This window comes from Colobus angolensis, unplaced genomic scaffold, assembly GCF_000951035.1.
Source record: "Colobus angolensis palliatus isolate OR3802 unplaced genomic scaffold, Cang.pa_1.0 Scaffold74, whole genome shotgun sequence".
NCBI classification, from domain to species: Eukaryota; Metazoa; Chordata; class Mammalia; order Primates; family Cercopithecidae; genus Colobus; species Colobus angolensis.
The window spans coordinates 11,087,208-11,101,038 of NW_012121154.1; the positions used below are offsets into that span (position 1 = coordinate 11,087,208).

Consider the following 13,831-nt stretch of genomic DNA (forward strand, 5'->3'; position numbering starts at 1 on the left):
CCACACCCAGCTAATTTTTGTATTTTTAGTAGAGATAAGGTTTCATCATGTTGGCCAGGCTGGTCTTGAACTCTTGACCTCAAGTGATCGGCCCACCTCAGCCTCCCAAAGTGCTGGGATTACAGGCGTAAGCCACCGTGCCTGGCCTAACCTGATCCACATTTATACCACTTATCATTAGGATTTGCCCTTTCAACACACTCCTGTCTCTCTCAGTTCTTTTCTGTCTCCTCTATTTCCTTGAACATCACTCCCTTTTAGAACAGAATACACTGGTTGATGTAGTCAGGTCTGATGCCCTGGCTGAAAACATTTAGCATGGAGGGGAGAGAGAAAATACATGAGGAATCTTTGAAATTATCTTTCTTTTTCCTTCCAACTATGTGCAACCAAGTGTCTTATTTAGAGCATACTCAAGCAGAGCCATTTTAAGACTTTTGAGGATCTTGATAGTTTTAATTTTGGAAATTTCATCTCACTTCATAGAAAACATATTAAAATGCACCTATGTCTCACATTAAATATAAATATTTTGGGCTGCAAAAAGTACCCAAACGGATTTTGTAACATTGCCTTTAAATTTCATTTGGCTACTAGTAATGCATTTAATATACTTTTGGCTGTGATTTCTCAGCATACTAAGGAATTGGACCAAAAAATTATTTCCATCTTGAAATTTTATGAATATTAAATTTAGCAATTAATGAAGTTAGCCTAATGTAATATTTTGTAGACATTTAATTAAAATGTATTCATTTTATTTTGGTGAGTTTCTTGTCATAGTTTTGAGATGATACACATTTTTGCAGCCCTTGGACTTTTCCCAGTCTCCTGGAAAGCTTGGAGGTTGCAAGCACTGTGCCCAAAAGAAGTAATGGAAAAGGTTCCTAGGCAGAGGCACAGCTTATATAAAGTTGCTGGGAGAGGACAGAGCTTGGCTTGTTGGTGCAGAGAGAAGGAAGTGCAGTGTGACTGGAGTAAACTGAGTCAAAGGCAGCAAGGCAGGGAAGGAGGCTGCAGAGGCTGACCCACCCGGCTCAACCAGGGCCTGTCAAGGAGATTTTGTGAACCACTGTCCACAGAAAATAACTGTCTCAGACTAGGCTGGGTGCGGTGGCTCATGCCTGTAATCTGAGCACTTTGGGAGGCAGAGGCAGGTGGATCACTTGAGGCCAGGAGTTTGAGACCACCTTGGGCAACATGGCGAAACTGTGTCTCTACTAAAAATACAAAAATAAGCCGTGCGTGGTGGCAGGCGCCTGTAATCCCAGCTACTCAGGTGGCTAAGGCACGAGAATTGCTTGAACCTGGGAGTCAGAGGTTGTAGTGAGCTGTGATTGTGCCACTGCACTCCAGCCTGGGCAACAGAGCGAGACTCTGCCTCAGAAAAATAAAAACAAAAATAAAAATAATTGTCTCAGACTGCTAAATGTGTTCCAACAAACCAGAAAGAAGCACAAATGTAAACCATCAAATGCAGACTTTTCTTGCTGTTAATTTGTTTAGTGGTCTGTTTCCTTATTTCTGAAACCTCACTCAGCTATTTAGTCCAAAACAAGATTTTTAGAGAACTCTAACTTTGGAGAAATACGTGACTTAAAAATTAACCCCGTGGACATCAACATAGAGTAAGTTTTAGAATATAGTCGTTAAATCCACCCCTTAGGCAGGTCCTGATCATTAATACATCCTCTAATATATATCTCCAAATAGTCCATTCATCCACTGCCACCATCCTATCCTAAGCACATGAAGATGACATTACTAGCATCCTAGCTGAGCTCCTTCTACTGCTCCTTCTATTATCCTCTACCCCTATTCTCCACAATGCAATCACAAATATTTTTTAAACATAAGGAAGATTACATCACTCCCCTGCTCCAGATTATTTGCTGGATTCCTGTAACACTAGAGTAAAATCCAGCTTCTTTATATTGTTCTATGAAGCTATATGATCTAGTTTCTTGGCTGCCTCAGGGCCTCTGCCCTTGCTATTCCCTCTGCCTGCACAGCTCTTTTTCCATACTTTTACGTAGTTGTCTCTTTCATCATTCTAGACTCTAATGCCTCCCAAGGGGTCTTCCCCAACCCTCTTACCTAAAATAGTTCCACTCTCCACTTCTGCCACATAAAACCCCATTTCTCTTACCCTAACAGCACTTATCACTGTCTGGAATATGATTATAAATTTGAGTACTTGTTATTTCCCTCTAGAATGTAAGGTTCACAAGCAAAGGGCCTTTCTATCTTTGTCTCCAACACTAATTGCTACACTTTTAGTACAAATAGTGCCTGTAAATCAATCAATAAATAGCTGAATGTATAAATTAGTCTATCAATAAATGAAAAACTTCAGGTAATGAAATCCTCATTGGGGAAAAGCTAAATAAATAGGCTCTAGCTTCGAAAGTCACTTATAAATCTATTCTATTATGTTGGCAATTTTATAGAGGGACCAAAAGTCTTCAGTACTAAGAATACTCTTCACAGCTGTTGAGAGTAATACGAAATGACTTTTCCATTTGTCACTCAATGTATTTACCTATCTATCTGCTAAGCTTCCTAGATAATCATTTACTGTGAAATGGTCATTGAGGTGGCTCCTGGGAGCCATCTCACCTGGACTGACTTCCTTCAGCAGTACAACATTAGTTGATTTACTGCTCTTTTTAATAGTCTTTGTAAGAGACAATTTCAAGAATACTCTAAGCTTGCTAACAAACTATTTAAACAGACAAAATTTCTGTATAAGCTACAGGTTGATGTTTCGTGAAAGGAAAATCCTAACAAAATTTACTAGACTATTATTCTATAGGTTGTTTCACCCATGTTTACCAACAACACAATCCTTACAATTAGTATCAGGCAAACAGTGACTAGTTTCCCAAGATTGGTCCAAAGGAATAAAGATCTGCATGTAGTTAAGATTCTGATTCAAACCTCTTTAAACACATATTCCTATTTCAATAAATTAACCGAAAGGTAGCAGAAGGAGAGGTAGACCTCATTTTAAAATGTGTGGTACAATGCTTGCTCACTGTGTGCAGATCCTCCTGTGGGCCTGAATGTCCCTACAGGGGCAGGTTTATGTAGCATGAGCTCTGATGGTCATTCTCAGGTCATTTTGGCAAACTCTGAGTTACCCATTACTACACATTATTGTGGATTCCTGATGGTCCTTATAACCTACACATATGTTAACAAATAGCCCATCTTGTATAACTTAAAATTTCACCTATTATTCAGTTCTGTCACATTATTATATAATAATATAACACTAGAGTACTGGTTAATTGTTAATAAGCCATGGTACTATTTTCTAGCTCTTATGACAAATGAACTGTATTTAACTTATGAGATAAATAGGCTTTTGGGATCCTTTTTAATCTGGAATTTTTGCCTGGGTGACTGCTGCTTCTCATAAAATATACAAACAAATAATTTTTGCTTGTCCATGCTCATAAATATCCCATGAAATATGAACACATACTTTTAAAATGTCCTGAACATGTCGCACTTGTCAATTCCCTTTGACTTGGGCCACCCACACTGCAACTATTCTCTTCATTTTACACCTCTAGCTTCCTACTCTCTCAGGCTGATCATGCCACCTGGGGCTGGTGTGGAACATCAGGTTTCAAAGATCCTCCCATCACATCATCACATACCACTCAATGTGACCCTTTTTTCCTCATGCCCCCCCGCCTTTTTTTTTAAGTCGGAGTTTCACTCTTGCTGCCTAAGCTGGAGTGCAATGGCACGATATTGGCTCACTGCAACCTCTGTCTCCCAGGTTTAAGTGATTCTTCTGCCTCAGCCTCCCAAGTAGCTGGGATTATAGGCATCCACCACCATGTCTGGCTAATTTTTTGTATTTTTAGTAGAGATGGGGTATCAACAGGTTGGCCAGGCTGGTCTCGAACTCCTGACCTCAGGTGATCCACCCGCCTCGGCCTCCCATTGGTATGACAGGTGTGAGCCACTGTGCCTGGCCTCCTCATGCCTTTTGTAAATCACAGCTGATTTCACTTTTTTCATGTTGCTCTTTTACTTTCTTTGTACTTTTCCTACTTACTTTGGGAAATTTCTCTCTCTAAAAAATGACCAACAGATGACTAGTACCAGTTATTTACTTGTGTTAAAAAAAAAAAAAAGAAAGAAAGCTTTAATTAAAAAAAATAAAATTAGACAAAAGGAACAAGTACCTTCTGTCTTTCATGCCCATGAAAGTACCCAAGAGGCCCTTTGAACATTTCTACAGGTCTCGTCTATCTTTGAATATTTTAGTTATATCTGCTATTCCTCAAGCACCATTAATGATAAACAAAAACTATAGCTTTTCTTATCTTAATTTTTGCTTTAATTATTAGTAGAGTCATAGCACTTTTTTCTACCTTTTTATTGCAAATGAACTGTGTTTAAGTTACATTATGAGATAAACAGGCTTTTAGGATCCTTCAGGTCTGGGATTTCCTAGTAACCTAATCACTCACCATTCACAAAATACTTTCTATGATAACATATTCAGCATTCCTAGAATGTAATCCATCTGTGTAGTGATGGTGATTGGCATTTAGATAGGAAAGTACTGACAAAAATAAGTACACCCACTATGAGCTTTCCGTTGCACAACCCTTCAACCTTCCCCCTTAACCAAACCTAGTTTATACAATAAAGCTCTTAACATTTCTATTTTGATCTCTTTAAATTTCAGAGAATGCTCTTTTGTATTGCTCAGGCAAAATAATGTTTGTTAGCTTTCAAAATTCAAAAACATTGCTCATTATGTGGATCTTATAGATACCAGTTTTCTTTCTTTCAACGAGACAGTGAAGGGAATGGAAATGGCAGGCTCATGGTGGGTATTTGCTATCTAACATCTCATTTAATCTTTATGACAATTTTGGGAGTACGTATCATTGCTCCCATTTTACAGATGAAACCTTCAGGCTCACATGTATCCCTCCTTTTTCTTTTTAAAGAAATAAAGAAAAAAAATAAGGTGCAAAGAAAAAGAAAAGCTCAGGCTCAAAGAGGCTAAACAAATTTCCTTGAATATGTGGCCTTTTGATGTTACTGTTTTGATATGGGAAAAGGTTTGGTAATTTAAAAAAGAAATCATTAAAATACGTCACCTTCTAGAAATTACAAAAGAATGTGCAAGACTGGTGTTCTCACTCTATGCCCAACTCATAGTTCATTATTCGGGGCTGGCAATGGAGTGAGGCTGTATAGGGCAGTGGTTAGAGTTGGAGTAAAGGTTAGGGATGGCACTAGCTCGTGAAGGGAATGAAAGACAAAGATGGGATGAAAGGGTAGAAGTTCTGGGTGGAGCTAGAAGTCAGGGATGTCTGTTGTACATTACTAACAAAACTCAGTTATTTCCTCTTTTGATAAAGTTGCTTTGATGCAAACTTCCTAAAGCAGCTACATCAAAATATATACTCAAAATTCCTCCTTAGTTAAAATTATCTGGCTTTAGTTTTACAAGTTTCTAAGTGGCAGTGTGAGAATTTGAACTCAGGCCTATGACCTCAAAGCCTATGTTTGTACCACACCATATTTCCTGAAAACAACTGCCAATTCTAAATGCTACAACTATTCTCTCTCAATTGTACACTTATGTATTTATTTAGAGACACAGTCTTGCTCTGTCACCCAGTGAGATCATGGAGAGCAGTGGTATGATCTCAGCTCACTGCAACCTCTGCCTCCTGGGTTCACGCGATTCTTGTGCCTCAACCTGCCAAATAGCTGGGATTACAGGCATGTGCCACCACGCTCCGCTAGTTTGTGTATTTTCAGTAGATGTGGGGTTTCACCATGTTGGCCAGGCTGGTCTTTGAATTCCTGGCCTCAGGTAATCTGCCTGCCTCGGCCTCCCAAAGTGCTGGGATTACAGGCATGAGCCACTGTGCCTGGCCTTAACTGTACACATTTTAAAACTCAAACTCTATATTTAATACGACAGTAATGTCCTTCCCACCTGTTGTATCTAGCTGGTTTATTAGATGAATGTTATGTTCATTTAATAAACTAGAGGAATGTTAATGTTCCCTTGGTGTTATCACTAATAGTACTAGATGCAATATAATAAACTTCAATTAGAATTTTTCTCTTAGTGATCTTAAAATATATGTAAGAGGTTTTAAGGAATATTAGAACCTAAAGGAGACAGAAGTTCTGAGTTCAGATACTATGTATGGAAGAAAGTATTCGAAGAATTAAAAGCAATTCATTTCTCCACTGGAAAAAAGTGCTCTAGGATGACATGCTGGAAAGTGATTTATAGCATATTGACTGTAGTTCTTCTAATGAAAAAGCAATTGTCCAAGTTTTCCCTGAAGAACACTCTGAGTAACGACAATCTACGCTCATGGAAAGTCATGAGTTAGAAAATGAGAACCAAAAGAACTCACAGCTGAGAAAAACCAACAATAATTAATTTAACACCAGCCATTCGTAAGACCACATATATATTTCAAAATTTCCCTTGAGAGAAACAAGGTCATTAAAGGGCAGAGACCGCATACTTAAATATGTTTAAATAATTTTTACTTCATAAGATAATATGCTCCAAAGGTTTTACATTTAAAAAATGACAGCTTGTTTTAGGACTATGAGATTATAATAAATAGTTGGTCGATATCATCACTTAAATTTTAATATTGTAACAAGTGTTTCTGAAAAACATCCCCAAGGTGAATTCACATTAAATCTTGGGCAATGTATTCCTTAACAGTGGCAGAGAGAAAACAATGTCACTAAAAGGGATTTTATTCTGACTCACTGGCTAAGAAAATAGAACAGTTTGAGATCTTCCATGTTGTTTCATTTTAATGAGAAGCAAGCATTTTTCACGTCCTCATTAAAGTGGTTAATGTGTTTCTGTAGTCTCATTATCACCGCCAGGGTATACTCTCTGTTGTTTCATAACCAAGACAACTCCTTTTCGTTTCAGAGAAGATCAGAAAGTCAAATCGATTGCTCACATGTGGTTGTTAATAAAACTCCTACGGGGCTGCTCAAGGTGCCCATGGGAATTGTACAATTATTTATGTTTTCTTATGGTTTTTCCATAATTACTGTGATTGTACTTTCACAAAGTAAATGTATCTCCACCAATTAAAGCGGTGGTGGGTTAAGAATATTCATCAGACTTGTGTGAAAGGATGTTGTTCTTAGGGTTTTGATCAAAGCACGGAAATTAAACTGCTGTTATCATGCATTCAATGCAAGTGTTAAATTAAAATGCTCAGCAACTTTTGCATTTATCTGAGCAGATGTTAACTATTTATGAAAGTAAACATGATACAGGACTTGCATTCATGATATGACTCTTTGTTATATTAAAAGTGTTAGGAAAAAACTCTTCTACACAAACTTGAACGATAGAGTTTATGGTACATGATCAGTTTGAATTACTGTAAATTCAGGTCAATTTAAATTTTCAGAAGCACGAAATTCTAAGAAATCTCATTTTGTTCTACATCTTTACACCTTATTTGCTTTATTCCTTTATTTTCTTTAAAGTCTCCGGGACTAAGAAAGAACATCTGTAAAAACAAGCATCTGAGTCTACCAAATAGAAAATGTGTCTCTTGAGCCCGGGAGGCAGAGGTTGCAGTGAGCTGAGATTGCGCCATTGCACTCCAGCCTGGGTGACAAGAACAAAACTCTGTCTCAAAAAAACAAAACAAAACAAAACAAAAACCCCAAAAAACACCACCTTCCTACTTTGTCTTATAGAAATTTAGAAATTTCATTCTATCCAGTTTGACAGTGCTTGCAGCAAAAGTGACCAGCTGTACCTCCATTCCATTAGCTGTCATTTTGATGCTAAAATTTGAGCCTGCTGTCTGTGAGATCTAACTATACATGCACAAGTCCCATCGAAGGTAATTTTCTGTGCAATAGTGTGTAAAATTTACCTCTAATTATGATAAGATCACTGATGGGTCATTTATGATATGCTCTCTGGAAGCAACAGTGGTGAATAGCTTTCAGTGAGATTCATCTGAAGGAATTAAATTGGTCTGACCATGACTCAATACAAAATAAAAATCTCTTAGTAAATGATTCTTCAATCATATTTCCAGTCCTAATGGAACCTAGAGAGGGGCAGTATACACAGTGGTGAAGGTTGTGGGTTTTGGAATCATACAGGACTGAGTTTAAGTCCAGGATCTCTGGGCCTAGAAGACCCTAAAAGAACTGACCTCTGCGTATCTCTTGGTTTCCTTGACACTCACTACCTCACTACCTGGTCTCCAGGACAACTGGCCTCCTTCCTGGTCCTTGAACGTGTCATGGTCACTCTCGCCTGGGGGAACTGTGTGCACCACAAAGTTTCCTGTAGTTGCATTTCTCTTCCTCCAGATCTTCATGTGGCTGGAGCTTTCATGTTCTCCCACTCTCCAATCAGTGGAATGTGTTATATCCACCATGTGAACTACACAAAGGTAGCCTCCTCTGAGAAACCTCTTGGGAGTTTCCTACGTAAAGCAGCCAGCTCCTGCCCCTAGTTAACACTACTGTATTATCCTACTGATGTACATGAAGTACTAATCACCTTTAAATTATTTACTGTTTGTTGTATAATTAAATTTGCACATGACCCCAGGAGGAAAAATCTAAAAATGAAGGGTACCTTAATTAGGCTATCCCACAATTTTGAAACCCCACTGGCATTAACTATATGAGTCACTGGTCCAATAGTGTTTGATAACATGGATTAAAAAGGAGATGTTAGTTAACCAATCATGGCTAAAAATACTTCTGGGGCCTTATATAAGAGAGCATGAAAACAGAGTGACTCATGATAAATTTTATTAAAATAGTCACTAGAGTGACTTCATGTTTCATTATGAACCCCATGGGCCTCTGAAGTCACTTTAATTACTAACACTTTTTGAAGAGGTTTTTTTTTTTTAAAAAAAATATGTAACTGTGGGAAATGAAAATTTGAGATTAATAAATATGGTAATTTTTTTTTGAGACGTTGTCTTGCTCTGTCACCCAGGCTGGAATGCAGTGGCGCGATCTTGGCTCACTGCAAGCCCCACCTCCCAGGTTCATGCCATTCCCCTGCCTCAGCCTCCCGAGTAGCTGGGACTACAGGTGCCCACCACCACACCTGGCTAATTTTTGTATTTTTAGTAGAGACGGGGTTTCACCTTGTTAGCCAGGATGGTCTTGATCTCCTGACTTCATGATCCACCTGCCTTGACCTTCCAAAGTGCTGGGATTACAGGCGTGAGCCACCATGCCCGGCCATAAAATTTTACGTTTATTTAAATCTATCAGTATTTTGTTTTCGGTCCTCTTTCCCAAGACATTTTACTTGCAGACATACAAGTAGGCTTGTGTAGACATACTTGTAACGACTTGAAAACAGTACTTCTGTTTTCAAGTAGATCAGGAAGATCATCCTCATGTTCTAATTCCTAGTGCAAACTGTAACAACAACAACAATGAAATCCTTACCAAAGGGTCCAGTCGTGGCCACAGTATGGCTGAACATTTCCAAGGTAGAATCCCAGAGACTGAGTGACATCCACAAGATTGGTAAAGTCAAGACTAATGCTATTGAAAAGTACAGACGTCATGATAATCTCATCAATAGCCCATACATCTTCTCCCTGGGAAGAATGATACGGCTGCCACCACCTGAACTGAATTCCAAACTGCCTTGCATCATCTGGTAGTTCTACAGAGATTATTCTAGAGAAAAAAAAAAAGGGGGGTCAAAATTCAGATTATTTTGTCATCTTAAAACACAAATATTTATAGTGGGATAGATTTTCCCCTGAAGTATAGCATTAAAAAATAGTTCTCCCATGATTATAAACATGTTTCTTTGAGATGTCCAGTTTCCTGTCTGTTTCCAACAAAGTCTTCCACACACACCCCAAAATGTAACTTTGCCTTCACTCATCTGCTTTTGCAAAAGCTCTCAATAAACATGGTGGTCAAAGTGACAGTATTCATCACAGTCTGGTAAAGGATCTTGGGCAGCTTGTTACACATATTACAGTTTTGGCTGTTTGGAACCAGGATACTTCCTCATTCCCACGAGTTTATCATGGTGTGTGAGGTCATCTGCTGTGTCATGGCAGCTATGACAATAAACCTGTATCTGACAAATGGGGAAGAAAATTAAGAATAATATCTAATTTCCAGGAGCAATTATTGTACACAGCAGCAGGAACCATATATTAATTGCCACTGCAATGACATCTACTTGAAAGCTCTATAAATCACAGTACCATGCTGCTCGCATCCATACACAGGTGAGATGTGAAGCAAATGGCAAAGGGAACATTTGTCACCGTCAAAGTACAATTAAACACCAGGAAAGGTGCTTGCAGTAAAGACACACTGGAAGGGCTGAGTTTGTTTTTTTTTTTTTAAACTAATGAGCAAATAAAAACTTCCTAAGTCAAGTGACTAGTTGAATTACTTAGAAAGAAATTATTTTAAAACTTCAACATCTAAGGCTGTATTTACTGACAAATTGGATTGGCTTTCATATTTTTATTGTGTGAAGAAACATGCTAAATCACCTCTTGGGAATGTGCTGTTTTACATATTGAAAGTTATTTAAAAAATAATTACCTAGTTTTCCTTTAAATAATCTGTACATGGATATTTGGGGTAGACTAACATGACTATCACCACTGATTATACAAACAGTACAGAACTGGTAGGACTTGTTGCAACAGAAGAAAACATATTTTCTAAATAAAGGAAAATCCATATGTAAATACAGAAATAAAGCTTTAAAAACATCTTTTTTTTTTTTGACAGAGTCTTGTGCTGTCGCCCAGGCTGGAGTGCAATGGCGCGATCTCAGCTCACTGCAACCTCTGCCTCCCACGTTCAAGTGATTCTCCTGCCTCAGCCTCCTGAGTAGCTGGGACTACAGGCGCATGCCACCATATCCGGCTAATTTTTGTATTTTCAGTAGAGACAGGGTTTCACTGTGTTAGCCAGGATGGTGTCGATCTCCTGACCTCGTGATCCACCTGCCTCGGCCTCCCAAAGTACTGGGATTACAGGTGTGAGTCAGTGCGCCCGGCCCTAAAAACAGTTCTTAAACTAAAAATACATAGCTATAATACATTTATGAGTTTTACATACTTTCTAAAATCTATAAAATTTTTCATCAGTGTAAATTTATTAGAAGAGTCAGGTTTTGTTAAATTAAGTATTTTACTAATTTTCATTTTAATTTTTCGAGTCTGTTTATTAAATAAATACATATATTTATAAAAATACATAATATATAGAAAGAAACTAAATAAACTATATTTAAACTGGTTTAACAATGAAAATATCAGTCATTGATTTAATAATTTGTTTAGCAGTTATTAAAAACATAATTTTTCTTCATATTAATAATTATAAAAGCAGTTAATATTCTCTCTGATGAAAATAAATATTATTTTTTAATATAACAACTGGAAACTAGAATTTCCCAGGCAAATTTTAAGGAAAATAGTGTATATGAATGTGATAGTAGTGAATGAAGTGACCAATATTTTCATGGCAGAGGTGTTAAGACTATGGGTCTGTAATCAGACTCTTGGGCCAGTGTTACCACTCTGACACCTAATGGTTAATGATTTCGCAACTGTAGATAAAGCACTTGGCTTCTATGTGTCTCAGTAGCTTCATCTGTGAAATTAGAATAATGCTATTCTTACGGCAAGGGTGAGAAACTTTTTTGTCTGGTTTCCACTATTATGCCTTAGTACCTAGAGCAGTATCTGGCGCATAATAAGGACTCAACAAATTTTTGCTGCATAGTACGTATTATCAGTATATGCCTGATAGAGATGTGAGTACAGAGGCACAAGGAGGTTAGATAATCCCTTTAAGGTTAAGCAGACTATAAGTGCTAATGCCAGGATTTGGATCTGGAGAACTTGGCTCTAAAGCCTTGTTCTTAACTTCTACATCATATCTTTGGGTGTAGGAGTTCCTGATGATTTTACCTCTTTGCAAATTATAGTGGCTGGTTAGAATAGCTGTGGAACTGTCTGATCAGAATATTCCTAGAGGAGAACACAGAGACTTAAGTCAACTTTCTACCTCAATCTTCCTTTTGTTTGTAGGTCCTAACCTCATAGATTTATTTTTTTAATGTTTTATAGTAATATGTACTATTGAATTGGGTGACACATAGAAACAAAGAGGAGATCAAATATAAAGATCAAATTGTTTAAAAAATGTTTTACAATGATATACACTATGGAATTGGATGACATGATAGAACAAAGAGGAGATCACATATAATAATAAGACATAAAAAGAAACTAAGATTAGACTTCATAATAATCTTAGAGTAAAAACAAGCCCTATAATTAAGAAGAAAAGCTAGAATAATTTTAGTCTCACCAGTCATACATAATTTTACATTAAGAAAAATACCAATTAGTTCACAAGACATTCTAGTCAGTTGGAATTAAAAGACTAACTTAGATATATTAAATTTTTATTAATAACAAGCAGATAGAGTTATTTACTGAATGAATCATAGGCAAGCAAATTATTTAAAATAGTCAAAGAGTAATAGTGGTTAGCCAACTAGCACGTCTAATTTATGAATCACACTTCATTTTTGAACAACCATGGCATGAAGAAATAATATGGAATTCACAGCAATTACAGGCAGCAATTTATACTGAAGGAAATATAGCAAATGGCTAAAGGCATCAAGATATATTTAACTTTCTTATGAAGAATTTACATGGCTTGTATTATTTATCATATAAAATATAATTTGGTATCTAGAATATATCAAATTCCCCTTCTGCCATGTCACCTTTTATTAATATTTGTAAGACAGAGGGGGCAGGAGGAAGAATTCATGGACAGAGATACACATATATATATATATATATATATATATATAGACACACACACACACACACACACAGAAAATTAAGGTGTTTTTGCTACCATTACCACGTTCTCCTTTTAAAAAAAACTCCACTGTGATCTTAATCTTTCAAGCCATGCACATATCTAATACTGAAAAGCCACCTTGATTCTTAGAAGAAAAATGTTGCTGTCAAATGGCAGGCAAGATTAAACGCGCCTTTGCAATAGCACATTAAATGTGTAATTATTTTTCATATCAACAAAGATTAATTAAATTTCATGATATAGATTGATTACTGAATTTTGCAGCTGTCCATCTTTGTTAGAAAAAATTGTGCTTTAGGCCAACTTAGGACTGTGATATTTTCTTCATGCTTTCATCATCATTACCTTGATTTTTGTTTAATTTTCTTTTAATGGTTACTATGGAGAGTCTATGAAAGGTTTCTTTAGTATTCATGTGTCTCTACTTAGTAAGAAAGTTGAATTTAGCACTAGATTTTTACCTATACAGGGAAAATACCCAACACAGTTGGTGCATCTTTAAAATTTTAGAATGTATAACACTTATAACAGATGTTAATCATTATCTGTTACATGCTACTTCATTTTCTATGAAAATAAAAGTTCTTATCTATTTGCAAATACTTAAATAAAGGGGCCGTTCTAGGCAAAACCATAAAATATATAAAATATATCCTCAGTCCCCCTTTCTTACTTTCCTTAACCCTGTCTTTTTTCCAGGGTGCCAATGCAAACTTCCGTGTCCAAAGCTTTCTCTCTTTCTCATCTCCTCATGATTAAAATATACTTCCAGGAAGTGAAATGGAATATTAGTCCATTTATATGTGACTGTGAATGTAAGCCACAGTATCAACTACTCTGATGGAATTTTAACTTTAAATCTTAATCCCTCGATATTTTTAAAGGAATTTCAGTGAGT

At 36.9% G+C, this 13,831-nt stretch overlaps 1 protein-coding gene across 1 annotated transcript in view; it reads right to left on the reverse strand.

Annotated features, from left to right (window-relative positions):
• RELN (reelin) overlaps positions 1-13,831 on the reverse strand; it is a 536,970-nt gene that overhangs the window by 165,945 nt on the left and 357,194 nt on the right. The window contains exon 20 of the mRNA XM_011927764.1: positions 9,487-9,723. Coding sequence (XP_011783154.1) covers positions 9,487-9,723 — 237 coding nt within the window. The remainder of the gene's footprint in view (positions 1-9,486; positions 9,724-13,831) is intronic.